The sequence below is a fragment of the Calonectris borealis genome, chromosome 1, assembly GCF_964195595.1.
Source record: "Calonectris borealis chromosome 1, bCalBor7.hap1.2, whole genome shotgun sequence".
In the NCBI taxonomy this organism is placed as follows: Eukaryota; Metazoa; Chordata; class Aves; order Procellariiformes; family Procellariidae; genus Calonectris; species Calonectris borealis.
The window spans coordinates 131,173,151-131,196,606 of NC_134312.1; the positions used below are offsets into that span (position 1 = coordinate 131,173,151).

General features: G+C 36.7%; 1 protein-coding gene across 1 annotated transcript in view; it reads right to left on the minus strand.

Annotated features, from left to right (window-relative positions):
- Positions 1–23,456, minus strand: part of POLA1 (DNA polymerase alpha 1, catalytic subunit) — a 208,113-nt gene that overhangs the window by 99,312 nt on the left and 85,345 nt on the right. Inside the window, exons 32-34 of the mRNA XM_075174683.1 lie at positions 22,895–23,069; positions 15,390–15,571; positions 13,524–13,655 (exon numbers count right to left, since the gene is read on the minus strand). Coding sequence (XP_075030784.1) covers positions 13,524–13,655; positions 15,390–15,571; positions 22,895–23,069 — 489 coding nt within the window. The remainder of the gene's footprint in view (positions 1–13,523; positions 13,656–15,389; positions 15,572–22,894; positions 23,070–23,456) is intronic.

Consider the following 23,456-nt stretch of genomic DNA (forward strand, 5'->3'; position numbering starts at 1 on the left):
TATTTTCGCACCCCATTTAAGATCACTTGCAAACAAAGTATCTTAAGTATCTGCAAAGTACCGAACATGAAAGTAATGTTTTAGTAAAACACTAAAAGATAGTCCAATAGCTTCTCCTCTGGTGGCAGGCACTCCCCCCCCGCCCCCAATCAACTGGCCAGAGTTATCTGTGGACTCAGTTTTCTGTGACCAAATCAACTGCAATGTAATGATTCACTCACCTAACTTAAGGATTTTCATCCTTCCCTGTCATAAGCCTTGAGGGAGAAGGGAAGAAAAGAACACCAAACCCCCTTCTTTCCTAAACTAGGAAACTAATTTGAATCTTAATAATTTTAACTCAAATTTTAACTGCTCTGCTGATGTAACTGCAGGTATTAAATGTTCAACTAAAGCAACAAGATGAGAACAAAACAGCACCTTCCAGAGTTCCCAGGCTCATTTGTCCACTGCCCTGCCAAGGGAGTGGAAGAGTTGACACTTCTTGTTGATCCTCATCTCTTCACTGAAGGTGAACAGATTAGTCCCAAACCAACGCTATCACCTCCTCTCCAAAAATTTCCTGCTGCTGGAACAATTCTGTCCCTCTTCAAACTGTCTCTCATCCAGTATATTTTTGTGTCCAGTGCTCTTTTCACAAGGACAACTGTAACAGAAGCTGAAAAAGCTTAGTACCAGGAGAAAATACATCTCTACTGCACCATGATTTCAGTGTTAGTATTTTGGTGCCCAGAAAGTTTCCCTGCTCCATCAGTACTGAATGCCAACTTCTTTGCAAGTCGGACGAGGAAATACACAGGCAGGGCCAGTTTTGCTTCCATTACAGAAATCTGAGTGGAAGCTAACAGCAAGGACTTTAATTTCTCTGGGGAGGAAGGATATTACATTAAATACTCATTATTTGAAAGTATGGATTATTCCAGATGGTATTCATTTTCATTCAGATCACTTGTGGAGATCATTGACGATTAATACCAGCAACTGAAATTATCTCATATGTCACCATCTAAATTCTGTAAATGCCAAAAGTCACGGGAACTGCCTAAAGATGGATGGATATTTAGCATTAATGTTTCCAGCACTCCAGCATCAAGAGTAGATTCTTGCAGTGCTTTGTACACTTTGGGCAGATTTCTTATTCCTCAGTTTTTGGCAGACAGTCCTCAAGTGAGGGGCAAAACGGGGCACACTTTAAAGTTTATCCTGTTTCTAACCACTAGGAATGACATTTTCCAAACATCTACTCCATCACCTTCTATAAGCAGGACAATGCTCCAATATATCAGTTCCAAAGTTGAAGGCTGCCCTAAGAGTTCCAAAACACTTAAGAGACATAAAAAGCAAAACTTCTTTGTTAATATCACTATTCAGACATGGTTGGAATGTCCTAAAAACAACTATTGAAGTCTGCTAGAAGAATTAATCTGAAGAAACTACCACACACAGTGGGAGAGGTACATCTTGCGTTTTCTTTTATTTTAAGGATGTCATGCTGCCTCTGTTTTTGACTCTGAAGGTCTTTCCTATTGAAACACAGTTTTAAAACAGCCTCCTAGCGCTGTATCATGTTTGATCTATTCCAGACAGTTTAGTGTCTCACCACTACAGGATAAAGAGAAAGTGGAAAAATTTGTAGCTAAAGAGTTACCTGCAATTAAAATGAGAGTGGAGAGAAGGGGAGGGAAAAAGATCTGTCTAGATGACTTTTATCTGGAAAAAGAACTGGCCGGTAATCACACCAACTCCATCAATATAAGAGACTAAGCCTTGGTGATGATGCTGCCTTCTCATGCACAGATCTGTGTCTAGAAAGGTACCGGTTTAATTTATATAGAAGCTAAATGTACTTCCCATTATGAAAGCTTGTAATCAGTCCTAGATCATTTTACTTATTTTCACTACAATCGCAGATGCTCCCCAAATAGGTATTTGCTCCTCAAGCTTTTTTCTGAATGACAACTAATTACTGAGCGGCATCTTGCCACTAGCCTCATGAAGCCCTTCACAAACGGACTCAGCAGAAAATGTTGAAAATAACACTTTGGAGTAATCCCTGACCATTTCTTGGCAGGTAATACAGGCTTATTTTGTTAATTCTAAGTCCTTAAGATGCCTGACTCACTCTTGTTGGGAAGTCTCCAAAGACAAGTCAGATCATACAGAATTTTAATTAAGAATTCCCTACAAGGTATTTCAGTCTCTTCCACTTAAGGAGTTGAGGAGGGAGCAGGGGTGTTCGATCCTAAAACTACCTTATGTTTAATCAGCCAGGAAACTTTCTCAAGGACCATATCACAACTCAGTTTACTCAATTATTGCTACTTCACTGACTGGGTTAAAAAAAAAATTTAACAAACACCTAACAAGGTGATCCCCAAAAGATGCCCCATTAAAGGAACAAGACGTATAAATCCCTTATCACAGAAAGAAAAAGAGGTAGAAAGCAGTAGGAGAGAGGGGGAATTTGATTAATTGCTTCCTTCAAACAAGCATAAAAACCACATGCAAATACTAACGAATAGTGTGAAAAAGCATCACCAACACTACGTGAACTACTGGAAGACAATCTAATACTTCTAAATAGCTGTATTAATCTTAATGACATTAGTCATACACATATATATACATGTACATATACATAAAAAGATAAATTCTACCAAATTCAAATTCTACATTCAATCTTTGCGCTTGATAGGTGGTCAATGGGTAGCTTGGTATCTGCTGGTTCTATTGCAAGATCAGTCAGCATGAATTGCTTCAGTGAGAAAAAAATACGTATTATCCAATAAAAATTATTACAGTAATTACAAAGTTCTTGCAGAAATCTAATATTATATTCTGCAACAGAATTCAGCATATACCATTTTGTGTCTTTGTATTTTGGGGGGTGAGGGGGTTCTCTGTTTTTAAACAATTCTGGCCCCTTTGTAGTATAGTCGAATGTTGCTTTGGATATTAAATTGAGAATTTATCTTAAATGGAAACAAACAACTTCGCTAAAAATTAGACATTTATGACTTGCAAATTACAGATACTAATTATTTTCAGTATATACAATTATGATATTCTCAAGAGGTATTAATTTTGGGACAGATGTGCTTTCATCATGTAATTTGGAAATTAAGTTACACTCTCACGTATGGGAACTCAGAAGTCTGAATTTGTGTAAAGATAGGATTGATAGAGAGGAATTTTGTCTTGCTAATTTCTTCTCTCTCTCTTCCCCCCCTCCCCCCCTTCTTTCTCTGATGAGAGTGTGGCCAGCAATCCTCACAGCTGGGTTGCCTTGCACTCAAAGGAATGGGGGCTGACTGCAGAGTTGATGAGGATAGACTTCCACTTGACTCCACCTCCTATTTTGTCCTTTCAGATAATTCTTCCAAATCCAGTAACTTCTAAAAATTTAAACAATAATTAAGACATACCAACTGTAAAATATGCACAATGCTAAATACTTCACATTCATGGCAGAATGCAGAAATTAAGTGTTGCTAATGCATACAGCTTAAAAAAGACATTAAAAATATACATAATCCAAACTGAAGGGATTAATACAGAAAATTCCATCAAATGAGGGTAAAAGGAAGAATATTGCTACACTGACCATATTTTCATTAGGAAAGGAAAGCATATTATTACAAACATGCTCTCCGACACGTGCATGCCTATAATATTCAAAGACAGGGTGTGACAAGTGATACAGGAAAAAAGAACACAAGAAAAATGCCAGTTAAATGAATCTCTGGGATGATACTGTTGTCAAGTGGATGTATTAATTACAGAAATCCATTTGGGAGTTCATACTTTCTTGTTTTCCACATTTGAACTGTAGCCATCAATACAGAAAGGAAAAAGACAAGACAAAAAGAAGTATTGCTTTCTGGTCCAATATAAAAAAACAACCGAGCTTCAAACGTTTTGTTTATACTGTTCCGTAGGAGGTTGAAGATAAAGACACAAGACGTTTGGAGTATCTATAACAACTCCGAAATGGAGATTTTTATTTTCAGATGGAACAAGTTCAGTCACTCCATAAACATTTATATCTCGAGATCTTTACTGATAGTCGTGGATTTTTGATGCCTCTTTTGCAGATGCCACTCACAAAGATAATGATTTTGCTCAGGAGAAAAGGAAAACATCTACTTGTCAAAATCTGCAGAGCCTTAATTTTCATGTAGAAACCTGGTATACCTTTGGAAAACCTCAGAAATGTTTCTCTCTCATACATTTGTGGATTCAAAGCCTAACACAATCTACTAGGCTGAAGACATTTGGATAGCTGAAACTCTTCAGATGAAAGAAAGTGAACAAGATTGTCATTTAGCCGCTTAATGGTTTTAGCACAACTACATAGCTTTTTTTTTTTTTCGTTCCTGCTATAGGATGCTGCAGCTGCGGGCAGACTGAAGAGACAATAATCTTCAGCATGCCATGGAAATAGGGAGGGGAGGTTCACCTTTAGCAATAAAAAGGCCTTTAAAACAGTGTGCCATCACAGAACGCATGGGACTAAAGCACAAGCAGAGTTGCCAATTCACCAGACTCAATTTGCAAAAAAACCCCAGACAGTACAAAAAAACATGTTCATATGAATAAAAGTAATAGAGTAACTAATGTTCAGTAAAAAATAGGAGTAAAATCCATCAGTAGATGCCATATAATAAAATATAATCTGAAGACAAATCTAGCCAACCTGACTGATAAGCTTCAAGGACTCTTTACAGATGCCACAGATAGGCCAACTCCTGTTTTGGAGTACAGCTTTACTATCTGACTACACATTGGAATAAGGTTCTGTACTCAAATCATACTATCTCCCAAAGCAGGCATACAAAGCAGTTACTTTCTTAATGCCTGGGGATTAAAAAAAATAAAAATAATCCACTTGCATATATCCACTGAAGGAAATACTGGCACTTTGTAGAAAACAGAGACCGTGTAGCACTTACAAGCCCTTGACTTCTGAACAAGACACAGTGAAGCAAATGCAAAACCCTTTTATGAAGTCATGTCTAATGTAACGCTATTTTGCCATTTCTTCCTGCAGATGGGAACGTTCTCACTTAAAAGGAAGTAACATCTCTTTTTAATCTCAGATGATCCAAAACTTCACTGTCTCTTAAAACTGTTTCTCTTAAACTTAAACAAACCTGTAGAAGTACAGGTTTCATAAGTCAAGAGGAGCAATGAATGTCAACTCTAACACAGCACAGGCTGCTAGAATTGACCCTGGTGTTCCTAGGATACAGGAAAGCTTATAAACAAGTTGTTGCGTTATCTCTGGTACTGCTTAGACTTCTCTTGGCCGCTGTAAAAGAAAAATTAATAATTCCCTAGAAGTCTCATTCAGCTAGGGGGTTGCCTTCTCCATCCCTAAGCACATGAATGAAGACACAAAGGCAAAAGAGTTTAGCTAAATAGCGCTGCCCATACTCATTGCTCTGAGGTTTTTTCACATATATGACTTACTTCCAGGAACCAAGCTGAAAGGTCTGAACTACCCATTTGATATGTTTGATCCTTGAATGCTTACGCATTCAACCATTTTATCTTGCTGCACCAAATACCAAATAACATAAAGAACTAAACAGCTGTTTAAATTAAGTTGAATGTAAGTTTTTGAAATAACTTTCTCATTACAAAGCTTCTATATCATGAGATTTTGAATACTGGAATCACTTCTGTTGAGGAACACCTTATTTAATTTTTCTAAGAGTATTTTACTAAGAAACAGAGCAGTGACTAAACATTACTGGAAATATTTTTTTACTATTTTAACTGCTTTAAACCAGAAAATGAAAATAATTCTTTTAACATCTAAGGGTAGGAAAAAATAAACACCTGCAAGACTCATTCCCGCTATGCCAACGTAGAGCATGCTGAGGAAAACACAGATGAAGTTTTTCGTGTATGTCCTCTGTCACCTCCCAAGCCCCATGATTTTCTTATTCCATAATCTTCATGTGGACTATGAAAGATAGCATCATACAAAAAGGTTTTCAAAAGAAGGTAACTGCATCAAAAATATTTTAGTTTCCCAAACACTATAAAATTTATTTTAAGCTTTCTTTTAAAGCTGATGGCAGGTTCATAATAAAGACTAAGAAACTTCAGGACAGGTAACTTAGATTTCTTACAATTATTACAAAACATTCCATATTTTGTTCTTTTATATGCCCATTCAACTCTGAATTACCACAGATGGACCCGCATTAGCTTTTAAAAAAAAAGGCTTAAAACAAGTAATTTTCACTTTGTAAAATCAGTGTTGGACCATGGATTTCTGCATTATTAGTGACTTCTAAAAAACCATTTCTGATAACCATATCATTTTTAGGTCATGAATGTCAGACAAACTTATCCTTGTGAAAAGAACCATGGCCAGTGAAAATGTGGTCTCTTCAGCTTCAGATTTTAACTTCGGTTCTCCTGAGGGATGCAAGGTGCTTGAGCGCTGTAAGAATTGCTAGTTATGCATACATCAACCAGCATTAAGTATTCAAGGCCAACAGACCTTGTTGACTTGTGTCATCTCCTAGCAAGCTGGTTATAATATGTTCTCTATTAAAAGTTTCTGTAGAATAATACAGACTTAATCTGGTTTGATATTTCAATAATTTGTTGTTCCAAGTTATTATAGTATAAGACATTAACTGTATCAAACTTCCATGAGAACTGGTGGTTTTAAAACTTAATTAAGCCTGAATTAGTTTACCTGGACTTCTGCTTCTTGTAATGTCTCTAATTATAGAGACTAGTGGGATCCTTTTCCACCAAAAATTTAAATTGAACATAACAAAAACCTAAACAGATTTAAAATGGCTCTCTAAAACTACTGTAAAAAGAAGAAAGATGAATACTGATCCTTTCAAGACCAGTGATTTGTCATAAATCCTCTTGTGATTCATGATTTGTTGTTAAAATAGTCTCAGAAGAAGCATATCCTACAGAGCTATATAGCATCCATAGCATTTCTGTCCAAGGTATCCAAAGGAGGGCACATTTGCTCACTCTCTCTCAAAGTAGCTTGCTCAGGCACTATTAGTAATCCAGTTGTGGCAAACCTCTCCATAGGCTGCACAGATTTGCCCAAGATTTTAAATTCTTGGCTACAGAATCTCATAACAAATACTGCTGCTGGTACACCAAAGCTACATACTTTGTAGCCAGTTTAAAGCCAGATCAGATACACAGAGCGGCAACTGTATCTCTGTACTGCAGCACAAACATGCTCTCCAAGTGTTGCCAAAATTCATCATTGCTTTGACTGGGACAACAGATCAGTTCCAACAGAGTACCTTCAAAGACAGTGCTTTCTGTAATCCTCTGAAGACAGCAACATCTTGTTATCAGATGAGTGATTCAATCACCTAGGTAAACATTACACACTTGGTGGCAATCATAACCATGACTGTATTTACCTCTGGTCACACTTCCTGTAACATGATCTTCACAATACTGCTATTTATAAGCCTAAGCAGACAAATTATTGTGATAATAAGCCCTTACATTCCTGTATTCTACCTACAGAGGAAATTACAAAGTTAGTTTTACTCTATTGAAGGAATCCCCATTTCTTAGAACCTGTTCCACACAGTTGCCAGCCTGGGGAGCCTTTTCTACAAAGAACTGAGAGAGATATCTAGGGCCATTAAGTCTTCTCTGGCAAGGTACTGGGCTGTGGGTTAAGCACTAGGAAGAATTAACAGTAAACAGGTACCAGTCCTTTGCTTATGTTCACTCAGCAGCTAAAATTCGGAGTGCAGAAAGTCACACAGCCTCACTCAACCATCAGTGAGAAGGATGCATGTCCATCATGGTTAGTAAAATGCAATGAAGAGAGTTAAACCCTTTGTAAAGACATATCGATCATTCCTTTGAAACACTTCACTAAAAATCATATTGATGCTGCAAGTCTAAAACAAACAATTCCTTTACAGGGCAGATCATGGAGAAGTTGCAGTAATAGTGAATCAATTCCAGTTAACAGACGCTACGAGTGCTGTGACAAGTAACTGCTTACTCATCCCCAAAATGCACTACACATGGTGACTAAAGGGTTATCTTTTATTATTCCATAAACATAAATTATATCAGAGACACATATGTATAACGCTTTCATATGGTAGAATACTGACTGCTCTGTTCAATAATCAAGATATTTCTAATTTCCTCCTGGTTAACCAAAACATGATTCCAAAAACAACCCATCTGTCAACCTCCATCAAGAATCAGAAAATGCTGCTGTGGAGGGAAGGAGAAAACTCTTGATAATCTGGTGGCAACCTCCCTTCCCTCTCTCAGGTTCCCAGTAAACTATGAATGGAATCACATTTATCTTTTATCTTTCACTCCAATTGCTTTCCATTCTGCCTTGACTTGGAAGCTTTCAGTACTAAAAATAAATGTCTCGGTTTCTGCATGTATAAACCAAAATGACAGTGATACAAGTTCAAACTTGGAAAAGACTCAGAAACCCATTTCCACACAAACAGGAAGGACTCAAAATAATCACTGGAGTTAATTTGACGGCAGAGTCTAGCTATCTGATTGTGCCTACCACATCAGCTACTGTCACAATTCCTTCTATTTTCTGGCCCTACCTACTCTTCATCACAAGCCCATATACTTCTAGTACTATTAGCACAGCGATAAATAAAATATTTTACTATTGCCACTATTAAGCACCTTTCCCTCACGCCAAAGAAACTTCTTACCCGTACCCACCCACCAAACAAAAAAGCTTTCAATACATGACTATTGCGAGAACATGATTTACAAAAGTCAACACCATCATCTACAATCATATTTTCACCTGTTCATGTGGTGTACACCTGTGGCAATACACTTGATTGCAGTGTGGGAGACTCCAGGTTCACAACAAGCCCTGTCATCTTTGTTCTCTTAAGCGAATATGCCATGCAATCCCAAAACCTGTGTGAACGCTATTGCCTCTTATAATATTATCTTGTTTATAAATCTTTTACCTCTTTAAGTGTGCAAAATACTAATGCAAAACCCAAGAACATATATACAATAGTCAGAACAGCAATATATATATATAAGATAATAATTCAAAGATCTTGAAAAGTGTACCAACATGCTTTTATACTGCGACCTAATGTGCAAGCAGTAGACCACCCCACCACAGGTAAGAAATGAGAAATTTTGAGGGCTATTGAACACTGCATTTTCGCAGCTGAACAGTATAAAGTTATTTAGCAGTGTTCAATAGCCTTCAAACTCACTTCTGTCCATGGGTTACAGTGGTCCAGTAGAAAAAGACTGTAAAACAAAAACATTTGACCAAGATTTTTTCAGTATTTTTTAAAACCCTTTGCATCATTTTATGCATTTTGAAAAACATAAAAAGATCTAAAGATGCCATGCACTATTAACTAGACAGCATATAAAGAGCATCTATATAAGAACAGGTTTTAGCCTATAAATATACTACTACTAATACCACAGGTGTATATTTAAAAACAAGATTAGAAAACTGCTGCTTCAGGGACAACAGCTTCCCAGTCCTAGCAGTTCAGTATGAATTTCGATACTGTTCAAATGGCATATACAATACGTTGGGCTTTTTTATTCAGTTCTTTTTAGTTGGCAAAACTAACACCTCAACAGCTGAATAAGATATGGGATTCGTTTTATGGATGTGAATACTGATTTTCACAGGGCTTTTTAAAAGGGGATCTAAGAGATGGCATTCATTTACCCAGTGCTCAAAAATGAGCATTTGAATATTCTAGTGGGAAACACAAAACAGTTTCCGTCATAATAATTAGATCCACTTACTATAAATGAAATGACACCCTCCTTATGCACAGAAGTTGGTCAGTTTTAACATTTATGCTTGCATATTTCAGCCTTCACCCATTCCCTAGCATGGATGTTTCATTGATGGCTGAGGGTAACACTTCAAAAATGAACTAGCTAAACAAACTTCCCAGCAGCACTTGACAGAGCTACACCTATTCTTCCCCATTTCCAAAGCAGTACAGAATTAATTACCAGTTCTATGGATCTATTGTAAGTATAATAGACTAAAGAGCTATCACAGACACATTTATTGTAAAAGCACAATCCCAAGAGTGTCTAGTAGAGGGCCAAAACGATTAACACAAATGCTTTGTCAGATCAAAGATAAAACCTGCACCGCCCAATTGAGGAATGAATTAGAACAGTGGGTTATCTTTCAAATTAACCAGGGCAGTTAGTGAGGAAAATTTCATGAAAGTGTAATTCTTAGCCTTTGTGAATCCACACAGCAGGCATTCTGCCAGCTGACAAGATGATGAAATTTTCATGCTTAAAAAAGCCCTCTTCATTTCCCAATTTAGATTAGCTAGCGTTTCTCTCTCTTTTCATCTATTTGCTCTTCTGAAGCAGAATTAAAAAAAAAAAGAAAGCACACAACAGGATCAATCTCTCATAGAATAATACATTTCTGAAAAGAAATAAAATCTTCACATGTCATTTTTTAGATATATTTACAGTTAGGAGTAAGATTATAAAAATTGATATTGCTAATACCATTAAGAAATCCATAATTACTGGAGCAATGGTAGATATGTTTTGGAAGACAGATCTAAAACATTTCAATGTTTAATGGCAAAAAATGATTGCAGAAACAGAAAATTTTATATAAAGGCAAGTAATTTACAAAAACAATGGGATTGTAGGAGGTTTACAAAATTCTATTTACGCACTTACATTTGCATCTTTTTAAAGGAAAGAAGTATATCACCATTGTATTTATTTATTTATCAGTTTCATGTGCCAAAAAGGGCAAATAGATTTTCCACTTTTAGATTTTATGGCACTCCCCCCGCCCCTAAATTTATACAGCCACAAATAAAAGCATTTCAATAGACTAAAGGAAACAACATGCAATGATCTTAAACACTTAAAAAAAATCTGATTCAAAGCTCACTGAAAAAAGTAAGCTTATTCATTTCAGTGAGCTGTGGATCAGGCCGAAAGGCTCTTGATAGGGCTGTCTTCATAAAAGGTAGCTCATTATTTTAAAGGTTAAAAAATTCATTTTCACATTTTATGTTTTTGTATTATGTGCCATTTGACCAACACACAAACAACAGTAATATCTAAAAAAAAAAAAAAAAATTAATGGCATGACAAAGTTAGACAGTATATTTGTCTATTTTAAATTTATATTTCTGCGCCTTTCAGATGCAAACACTACAATAGGAGACTGTTAAATAAGCATCTCAAAGTTTCATCAAATGTTTTGTTCAGACAGTTCTTTGCCATACTACTTCTAGGTGTGTCTTTATAGCTTATAGGATTATATTTATTAGTGCAAACACCCATTTGATGAATTTCAACTCCAGCTGTTATACAGTCACTACAAGTACTTGATGAAAGGAATAAACTAAAACTCTCAGCATCTGATTTTCTAAGAGCTAACAGGACAAAAAGTTTACTTGCCCAACTCCATGGAAAGCCCCTTTTTAAAAAGAAAATTATTGTGCAATTTGGAAATTACTTTTTACAATACAATAATCTCGCATTTCCAAAGTCTGAATGTATTCCACAGTCAAAAAGTAGTTTTAAACCTTATTATTATAGCTAACTTGGTGAAAAGTAAATTCTCAGTACTAAAAATATAACAGAGTTTATAAAGCTTTTACTTACACAGACAAATAAATTCCTTTTGAAGGACACTTCATTATCCTATATACCATGCAGTAAGACACTTAATAGATTTTAGTACAACGTAAGCAAATTGCAATGTTCAATATTCAAACATTTCACAGTTTGTTTCACAGCTTGTTCTTTAAAAAAAAAAAAAAAAGGAAAAAAAAAGGAGAACAGAGTAAAATATTACACCACTTCTTGTTCTTATCAGTAATAAGAATTTTTCCTGCCCTTCAATGTATCTTCCTTTATTCATCAAGTTTACTATTGCACATCTTACGCACATGTTTTCTAGCACTTTATATGTCAGAAATTACTTAGCATGTGGCATTGTGTTAATGTACATACATTAAATCTAAAAAAGTTAATCAGAAGCAACTTTTACACAAAAGCAGTCTGTGTAAACAAATTACTTTGACATATTATTTAATAACACATTGTATAATTTAATATAATATGTATATATTATGTGTATCAATTGAACGACAATTTTGCAGCCAGTGGGACTTTGCAATAAAGTAATGCGAGATCTCGCATTTTGGTAACTTCACCTGTCCAAGTCATCTACCTTTAACTTCAACAGAAAGGAACAATCTATCCCTACCTCGTGAAATACTGCCTGACTTTAAATACTCTAAGAAAGTTTTGTGCTCCTTTTGATGCAAAGACCTTCAAAAGAAGTATTTATACATTCAGAAATTACTACATTTCCAGAAAAGAGCTTAGAAAACACTTACCTACAATTGCAATAAGAACTAATATAAAAGAAAGATAACACAAAATGCACACTTAGCATTAAGCTATAATGATAATTCTTAGCATTGTAGCTGCTGTCTGCAAAACTTAAGAAAACACACCACGAATTAGGTAAGCCATTCATTTACAGGCCAAATATTCAAAAACAATTTACGTTTTTGAATATATCAAAGGTTATGAGCACCCAAAGGTTATGAGTGCCTTCAAGATTGATGTCTGCCCTGAAGCTGTGAAAACAGGTAACGTTGGACAACCAAAAGAGGCAGGCAGGCAGGCAATAGGAGGAGATGATCTACGAAAATTTGACCAAAATGGCTATCTGCCAATTCACAAAATATGATGCTTCCAGCATATTAGAAATGCAAACATACTGATATAATTTAAAAATCATGGTGGTTTTTTTTTCCTAACCAAAGTCACCACTTTGGACAGTGCGAAGATGGGAATTTCAAATATTACACATTTTTTTTTCCACAACGCCACTACCGTTGGCACTTTGGATTTCTTGCACTGCCCCCCCAAAAAAGAGAATTATATCAAATTAATTAACTACACATCTTTATCCTCATTTTTCCCCTCCCAATCATTATGAAGAAAGATTCATAGTATTTCCCTTCCTATTGTCCTTCAAAGAATTTTTACAGAGCAACATTCGGTTTTCCTTTTCACAATGTAACACAATATACATCAATTTGGGTTGGAGAAAGAGAATCGGATTTCAATTACATGAGAAACTGGTATCTGCATATTTGATAGGCTTCATAGATTTTCTCAAAAGCATTAAGATAATCAACTCTCTGCACTTTTTTGTCTAAAAATCTGGAAAACAGAGCTACTACATCTGTAATAATGCTGACGCACACAGTTACAAACATTTAAATACATCTGACTATCTTGACTTGAGACTGAACTGAGAAAACAAACATTCTAAATTAGTATTTGAAATCATTAATTGATTGTTTTGTTTTCATGAAGTTGAGTTTTGCATGCTATTACCTTGGACTATAAAAAAAAAAAAAGTAACATGACAGTCACTAAAAACTCAGCACCACTTAGAAAACTCATTTCATATGGCAGAATATTTTCTGAATACTTACATTATAGTATTTTCTGAGGTAGCGCCTAATATCCAACAGTAATTTGTTGTTCATTTGAATCACATAGCTGAAAGGAGGCTCTTCACATTCAGTCTTACTGCACCTTTGCAAGCTGGGTTCAATAAATCGCCCCTGGAAACAGAAGTGTAAAACCAGCATGCGTCATTACAACAGATGATGGTAGCAGAAGTTATCACAGGAGTTTAGACATAATACATATTTTTTAAAAATAATAGTCTTAAAGGGCCTCTAATATCCAGGCCTTCTTTCTTCCCATGACAGTTGGCCACACCCATACAAAGACTTCTCTGACCTACAGTTTTCCCAATCTCTTCTTAATGAAAGGTCTTTTGGAGAACATGCTTCTTCACCTGCTACAAAGTTAATCATTCAAAAAATGATGTGGAGTAAAAAAATTGATCTATGGGCAAATCACACTCCCCTGTCTCCCCCCAAACAACACAGGTTTGTTGTTTTATCAGGGACATCAAAGTTCTGCCCAAGACCACTGATCCAAACATTGAAATCGACCTTATAGATACTGATTATGAAATTACCAACGGGGCTGTAGAGACAAACCTTGTTAGACAAGAGTGACATGATCATCTTTTATCTTCTCCAAGTGCAAAGAATAGCTCTTACAGTTTTACACCATCTCATTCCCCTTACTTTCACCTGACATTAAAATTTCAGAACCTGGTAGCGATGTGTGAACAGCTGAAACTAAGTTGGTAGAATTCTCATTAAAATAACAACCAGCTGGTAGGTTGGACAGTTATACAACTTTTAGAAAACTTTCCTTCAAGGTAAGACTTAGCTTTTGTGAGCCATCTTGGTTAAACCCTCACTTGCAACACTAAATAATTCCAGGTGGAAGAGAGGGGGGTTTTTTGGTTTGGTTTAGGGGTTTCTTTTGTTGTTTGGTGGGGCTTTTTTTTTTAAAAAAAAAAAAAGTTGTTTGACATCCACTTCTCTCCAGTTAGCCCATCTGCAAGTTGTCGAGCCTACACGCAATTAACTATCTTATTTACAGCTGCAATGAACAAAAGTCAAGGATTCACAAAGTATCACTCGATTTGTGTCTTTTCCTCTTACTTGCTTCCAAAGACTGCTTTATTTTGATTCAAAAAAATGCAAAACATCTGCTGTTTGTCCAAATTAACTTAAAATAATTACTTTCAATTTAGATAAAAGATTTATTTGCTTTCAGTTTCAAGGTTTTCACTACTCTGAAGCTCGCTAATTTGCCAATGACTAATACATACATAACATCGCTGTAGAGTTAAATACTTGGCCCTATTTCAAGTTGTGATCCAAGGACAGAGATACATTTTTTGGCAGAACTTCTCAACAAGAATGTACCCCTATGACTTTTTATGTTCAATACACAAAGACAGAAGGAAAGATAACACAGAAAAACCTTACTGTCAAGAAGGGAGGTGGGATGTAGCAAGATAAACACAAGTTTCAAAACTGCTTTGTTCCAATTAATATGATTTAGGATAAGAAATTGCCATTGCTATAGGAACGTTTCATTAAATGGAGAACTGGAAGTTACTAGGTGTTAAGATAAGGATTCCTTAAAAAGTTACAGCAACAATCATTCACGACTGTGGGCAAACAGATTAATGAAGCCAGATATCTCACACGTTCTGCCAGACGGCACAGCTGAAACGCAAAAATGGGAAAAATATTTCAGCACTATCCTATCAGCAAATTTCTGTTCCAAAGCTATAAATAGCAGGACTCAAACAATATGGTATCTTCTCCCACATCATACGAATCCTATCTGAAAAGCCGTTCTCTCTACAAGTATTTTTCTCCCTCACTGATGAACAGAAATGAAACAGGAAAAAAAAAACTAACCGAACTATCAAAGACATTGTCATAAATATTTTCTGTTCCACATTTGAGGCAGCAAAACTTGAATCTTTCACAATCCCTATATTTCTCCTCATCAGTGAGCTGAGCTGGGCCACCAACCAAGGCATCATTCTCCTCATCTTTATGGTAATGGTGATGGACTCTGAATTGGGAAGGATCCAGTCCTATTAATAAGAAACAAAAATTTCAAAAGACTAAGAGGTCAACCATGCAAGTAGGCTCATTTTTCATATGCTTGGTGAAGCAGATTCAAAAGAAAGTTACAAAATGTAAATTCAGAAGCTGAAAATCTCTCCTTAGCAAAACTTCCTCTATAAAACATAAATACATTTTACAACTTTTAACCACGAATAAAGGTTCACGAAACATGAAGAAATCTTCTTACTTATCTTCTTACCCAAGATTGCTTTACAAATAAAACAAGCACACTGCATTATCATGGGAATATGCAACAGAACATTTTGTTTCTGAGGAAAACACTCCTAACGGATGGCTTTATTGTTATTTTCTTCTTAAGTTACATTGAAAATATTTCAATAAAAATGTGCATCGTTATTAGGAAACAGTTTTTAAATCAAAATGGCACCATTAAAACTGAAAACAGAGAATAAAAACCCCATTAAAGAAACGCGGGTGCACTGCTATTAGCAACTCCTTCAAGTCCGTATACAACTGCCAACTCTGATTTCAATGCAGTGGTCGATTTCATTTTGGCTCAGTGGTTAACAGCATGTAGGTTTCAATCTAATGCAGTGGTTAAAATTCAGCAGTAGCATTTAAAACGGCAGCGCTGGAGACAAAATGCTTTATTTTTGATTGCCAGAACTCAAGATTTTAAACAAATAAATACACAAAAGAGATCCTAAAAATAATGATTCAACCACAAATAAGTAAATAAGCAAGCAAGCACGAAGTTCACTGCCCTAGGAATAAGACTGCCAAAGTAAACTTAATAAAAATCCATGGGTTTTGTCATCCTTTGTCATGTGCAACCTTTTAAAAGTCCATGTATCCCATTTACAGGGTTTTTTTGTTAACTCTAGCAAATAGCGCATGCTAGAAAAAAAAAATTAATCGAATGAGCATGTAGAAGAAAACGTTCAGAAAACTATGTCTTACTTTATTATTAAGAAGAAAAGATCAAAGAGAAGCACTTTAAAAAATATTTTTAACAGAGACCAATTAAGCCAAGTAACAGATTATCATGTATTAACCCATATCTTGTGTAAACTTCAGTAACAAATGTAATAATTACTATAGGAAGAGCAAAAAAAGATTACAAATAGAAAGTGAAGCTGGATTTTACAGTTCTTCTTAACCTTACTGCACAGTACCGGGAGACTTAAAGACAATGTTTGGGAACAATATTCAGTTAAACTAGACAAATATTCTTGCACATATAAAACAGTTGTGTTACACATGCAAATATAGATTGTCTTTACATAAAAGATTTGGTATGTGTGACTTTACTATCGCTATTCTGAATTTTTATTTTGCAGTCATAAAACAAACTTAAGGACAAGGAAAAATTCCATTGCCAAATAAGCTTGATTAGTTCTTGATAGAATAGGGGTTTCACTAAAATTTAACCAATCTTCCCAATCTTAATTTTATCAAAAGAAACAAATGTCAATGCATAAGTAACAATTCACCTCCAAGAGGTTCTTAAACTTTTAATAGAGTTCTCTACTATTCATTAAAAGGAAGAGCAAACAAAGCAAAAAACATTGCTAATAGCTTATTTTACAGTCTAATACATATGGTACCCCCCAAAAAAGACTGTGGGGTTTTGTTTGAGGTTTGTTTTTTTTGTTTGTTTGTTTTTTTAAAGGGTTGGTAATATATGTGCTGTTTTAGAAAAAAAAGTATGTTCTGCAACACACAGGTAGTATACAAAAGGTTTAGAAAGGGGACTTGAGTTTAGTAGTAAGATTTTGCAAAAAATCAACTAAGTATGCAGCAGGTTGGATCTAAGATAGTAATGGTGAATACAAACAAAAATTCTCAGTTTACTCTGAGTTCAGAAGTGGAATGAAAAAACATCGTTGTGACTTTCTGATACAGATGCCATTAAAGTTCAGCTAGAAATCTATCTTTGGTTGCTTCCCAAAAGGCAAATATAGAGCAAAGTAGTTCACTAAATAAAAGATAAAAGGAGATAAATTCTGGTCTTCAGACAACTGCAGTTTTCCAATATTAAGTCAAAACCAATGACAGCAACTAAGCATCTGGACATTTGGTAATAATTTAACAGGACAAAGAAAAAAAGTTATTCATTAGAAGAATTTAAATCACACCTATCTCTGAACTTTTTTAGCTGTTTTGGCTGGAGAAAACAACAGGAAAAATATTGTGATGATTCAAGTGTACATCTAACTTTTGGTGTGCAAACAGTCCCAGAGAAATCAAAGGGACTACAAATCAGGCTTTTAAAGAACATGCCTGCCTTAATTATCTTGTGGAATTGGGACCTATTTTATCTATTATCTCCTTTCAAGAACAGTTAGTTGGTTCAATTAATCCATTTCAGCACACTAACTGGTATCCTCTTGGACCAGGTCACACTGGTCATATTACCCTACTTGGTGAACACAACAGGGACTATCTGATGGGGGGGGGGAGGGGGGCGGGGCGGGGGAAGTATCTGGTTTTGGTAATTTTTAAATGAATAGGATGAGACCAATCGGTGAACTTCTTTGAACTCTTCTTTTTTTTCCATGACATCAGGAAAAATCAAAGGGACTTTGACTTACTGTGACATGGAAATCTTCAGGGCTATCATTAAACTACCTGTACCACAGGTAAGCTTTCTGACCTCACCAAAACTGCAAGATTGCATGCATGACCAAGAAATGTAACATTAAAAATACGCAGATGAACCTAGCGTGACAAAAGTAAATAATAAAAGCAAGTTCCAGGACTTGTTCCTGAGTTATTTAATAGAATTATTAAAGATTCACTAACTAGCAAGCAAAAGAGGTCACTCAAGAAACTGAAAAAAGGTCAAATAAATTTTACTCATCGCAGTATTTTAAAAATAACATTTCTGCAGATCGTTTTTACACGTCCTTCCACGCACACCGCTACCGCCGTGCCTGCACCCTCGCCAGGGAAGAGCGGCGCGGCAGGCAGCAAGGCAGGGCCGCCCCAGAGCCTCCGCCGCCGGGCAGCCGCTTGGCAGGACGCCGGCCGGTTTCCCCGCGGACCGCTGAACAAAACCCGAGGGCTTTTCCCTGGATTTCGTATTTCAGCCGCAGGTCAGTCGGGAAGCACGGAAAGTTTCCCCGCCTGTACCTCTGCCCGGTAGACATTTTGTGAGAGGCAGGGAAACGGCATCCGGTGCTGCCACCGCGAGGCCACGGCCGCGCATTTCAGTCAGGGCGACGCGGCGGGGCCGGGCCCGGGCCCGGGCCCACCCGCCCTCTGAATCTAACCCCGGGCGGCCAAGGCCTCTGCCCTTCGGAAACGCGGGCTTTTTTATTTTTCTGAGATTCTCCTGCGCTGCAAAGCGAGCGTGCTTTCTGCATGGGGTCCTTAAAACGGCCTCTTGCGCAGTTAGAACACGCGACGCACTTCAGCGAGTCTCTGTGTCTGAGCAGGTCTAGGGCATCTCAAAAAAAACCCAGCTAGAGCACAAACAGCAAAATTGTTCCACTTCGGGGTTTATTACTGTATTGTCGTGAAGTTTCGTCATTACTTTAATCTTAATTTCCATCATTCTCCTCTCGCTTCACTCCCTAATGTGAGAAAACCAAGACAGAACCTGATGTAATTCCTGCGTGCCACAAGGAGAGCACAACTCTCCTGGCTTCTGTCAGGAGAGTCAGCCCGAGTAGCTGCTAAATACTCGACTAAAGGCACCTATTAAATGACTCTCTAGGAAGACAAAAAAAAAAAAAAAAAAAAAAAAAGCATCTTCAAGGTGGTGGTGGGTTTCCTTGCGAGGAGCAGCCAACATGCAGACGCTGCGTGGAAGGAGGAACCCGTACTGGGAAGTACTCTTAATGACAAGCCTCATCAGGACCCAGTAATGACTCCCTGAAATTAGATAGCCTTCCTAAGAAATGCCCAAATGCCAAGCAATCTGCAGGGCACCAACGTGCACATCCACCTGTAAGGCAGCAGCACGCATCTCTTTCAGAAGACCATGACACAGCCTAAGACAGCAGTCAGCAACTTCCATAATTTAGAGAAAATTATGTTATGCAGTAACAGCTACAAAAATCTCATGGTTAAATGACTCTGCTTCCATAATGTTTAGATACTTTTGACAACACAGAAATAAGATGTGATTTTTCTTTGAGACAAGGAGCAGTACTTAAGTATCAACAAAAAAAGCCCGTACTTTAAATACGTTAAGAGAATTGTTCTGCCAATACAGTTCTTTTCGTTTAAAAGCTATAGGTATCTTCAGGCTGAAGTAAGGTCTCCAAGCATTTAAGAAGATCAGATTCATTGAATGATATTACTGATCAGATTGCACACTTTACTTAGTTTCAGAAACCCTGACAATCCTCATCTTGTCACTGCTTTTTCTTGAGAACTTCAGGAAAAAGAGAGTGAATGCAGGAGTATGCCCATGAGGGTCTCATTTTTAGGAACAATAAATTTCCACCTCTCAAAAGCTAGGCAGACCTCCCAAAATGTCCGAAAACAAAAGGCAATTTTCAGCTTGATTCCATAGTGAATAAATATGATATTTAAGGAGTTCTCTGCAATTTTTAGGTGTGGTTATTTGCTTTTGTTCTTCAGCATCTAAAATAGCTTAAAATAACTTGCTTTGAGCACAGACAGAAAACAAAGAACTTTCGCTGTTTTGATATGAGCCACACTTCCCTAAGCAGAGCTCAATTTTATCTACTCGGACTAATGCGGTGACATATCAATGAAACATTCACCTTATAAAGAGATTCCATTAAATACGAAACTGAGATCTTTTTTCTACAGCCATTCTCCCTATGCAGACACATACCCTGCATAACACAATAGATCAGATCAGGCAGAGGAAGACACACACAATGAGAACGCAACCAAGTTTTGGTCCACAGATATGACACTTAGATATCCTCCAGAAAGCCAGCTTTCTTCTTCAGAACAGAAAAATATGCTCTTTTGCAACAAGACAGGAAAAATGACAGGAATTTGGATGTGTAACATGATGAAAATACTAAGCAAAAAAGCCCAACTTAGCAACACAGAACAGTAAACCGTTTTCATGTTTGCTTGTTTTAGCAAACTGGGCTCAAGTATCTTGTACACTTTTGTATGTTGTAAACTATCTTCCATTTCTTTGAAACAAAACCACTTGACTATCCCTCCAGTACTGTTAAAAAAAAGCTGTAAGATAACTTCAGCTTGCAACAATTTATGTACAACTCTGATTAAGTGCTGTATATAAAGACCTAAGTAGAGCAAAAGTTTTGAAAAAGACCTGACTTTACCCCCAAGCTCAATTTAAGCATTCTCAGGGAAACGAAGCTGGAGAAGGAGATAATATTTTTACAGCACAGCAAGGTCAAACTGAACACATTTCAGATCCAAGATTGTAATAGATACATACAGGTTTTCAGACTGACAATTGTGGACTATTAATAAACTCTCAGCTGCATGATGCTATTACAGACCATAAAAGAAATTTTCATCTTGAACGTACTATTGCACAAAAAGCAGCACAGGTATTTGCAAAAAAAGATGCTATCAAGTGGCACACAGTTCTTAAAATCTGGGCACTTAATTTAGGTGCCTGAAGGGAGCCAGTTGTGAATAAGGAACAACTCTGAATTTGAGCTTAACTCTACAAGACTAACAATTTTTGCCAAATAAAACCAATTAGCTTCAGAAATCTTTCCTGTCTTTACCTAAATGAAGTACAAGTTTACTGCCTATTTTAAACCACTTCAACCTAACCAAGAGTGCTTGATCTTTTCAGTCAGGCATACCACATACTCCACCCTGACATCAAGGGGAAGTTGTATACCAAGGCCCTGCCACATAAACAGAATGATTTGTATGGTCAGCCTGCATGTGTGAAGCAGGGCTGACACCTCCTCAAAGCACCAGAGCTGTTGAGGACACACTGCAACATCAAATGCCTCCAAGAAATACCCTCGCAGCCTCCCAGAACAAGCAAAATTCCTGTAAGACAGGAACGAACTTACACACATTTTAAGTGCAAACTGCAAGCTCACCATGAGCAGAACCTGCTGTTAGTAAGGAAGCTACAGAGATGCAGTGTCCCAGGTGAATGGTCCTGAAGGCAACATGCTGCCGGGTGGTTTTAAGTGACCAAATCCTGGACCTTGGCCATTACCTAAACACAAAATGCTGAGGACTAACTCTTCCTTTGAGCGTTCCAAAATTCTCAACAAAATCATTTCTGCAGGTCTGAACTTCCTGTAGACATGGACATAGCATCAAATAAGAGATTATTAAACTGACATAGTGCAACTCTCTAAAAAAGTTTTCTTGTGGGAGAGGACAGTCTTGTCAAGAACTCAGCAGCCAGGAAGATTAGCAACTTTTTCCGTGTCCTTGATTAACAGTTTTAAAAATAATGAACTAGATATGGGATACAAATCACAAAATTTTTGTTTATCAAGAATATCAATCATGCCTGTTGGTGAATCACTTTTAGGGAGGAAACAACACTAAAAGGATTACACACACAGCATTGTATTTTCATGGAAAGAGACCTGATAAAACTTTTAACAATTTTTCAACATCTATACTTCTTTCTAAGTAAGAAGCCTAGGGAATAGAGAAGGCAGAGGCAGAGTGGGGCAGAAAAATCTCTAATTCCAATTCCTTTGACATCCTCTTACGAGGAAGAACAACTCTAATGAGCAATTCCCTGTTGCTCATTTGAATAAAAACTGGTGATTCTGTGGGTCACTAGCATTAGTCATATTTTTTATAGCACTTTTTTTTTTTTGGTCACTTTGTTTCTCCATATGGAGCAGGCAAGACTGTTACTGAGGTTTTATGTTTCTGTTATCCACCAGGTCAGTTCCAGCAAACAAAAGTCTTCACTTACACCCTACTAAAAATTTGTATCCTTTCATTTGTATCCATTCATTTTGTATCCTTTCATGATGCTTTCTCCCTGGGAAGATGCTAGAGATGCTAGGGTTTCTCATCTGGAAAGATGCTAGTTCTGGATGCATGCTCCAGAACTAATTTAGTAACTTGAGAAAATCTCAGAAGACATGCAATAGTACTGTCATTTATGAACAGTAAATTTTTGCAGCTCTGAACAAGGATTATAAGATCAAATTCATGTTAATGAGCATCTTCTGAAAAATGGTATTCTGCAAAAGTCATAGAAATACACTTACAATCCAAGCTGCTTTCCACAGACTGTGTAACACAAGCTATTATTCACTGTAAAAAGACTGATTTGGGGAAGCATTTCTGTTAAGAAACATACATTAAAACTTCTCACTTTGTCTCTTGTAATTCTCTAAATAAACTGAATTTAGAAGACTTACCTAACCACGTTGCAATAAGAACTGAATCAATTCCCTCTATGGGCTCACATATTCTAGCAACTACTGGATGTATTTGCTGTGACAGGTAGTACTGAGTATCAATAGCAAGATTGTCTTGCTTTTGCAACTGTTCCGGAGCATATGCTCGCTGGCTGGCACTGAGATCTGATCCATCCTAAGACAGGAGACACATACAAAACAAAGTGTGAAAAAAGTAAAATCCACATTCAGTCTATACAAAGGATTATGCTTCAAATATTATGCATTATTTTAACACAAAATTGTTACACAATCACTCTCTTTTGCATCCAATACAAATCCAGCAGTAGTAAAAAAAAATTGCATTGCTGATGCTGGCATCAACTAGCAAGTTCAAGAATGTAAATCCAGCTTGTATTATTGCAGCCTACACGTGCAAATCAGTAAGAGTAGACAGAGTAAACAGTCCCATCTGTCAATTCTGAAATGCACAATGAAAACACATTGTAACCATCAGCCCAGTTAAAAATACGCGGAGGGCATGCATTTTGGATTCACTTTGTACTAAACTAGCATTATCATT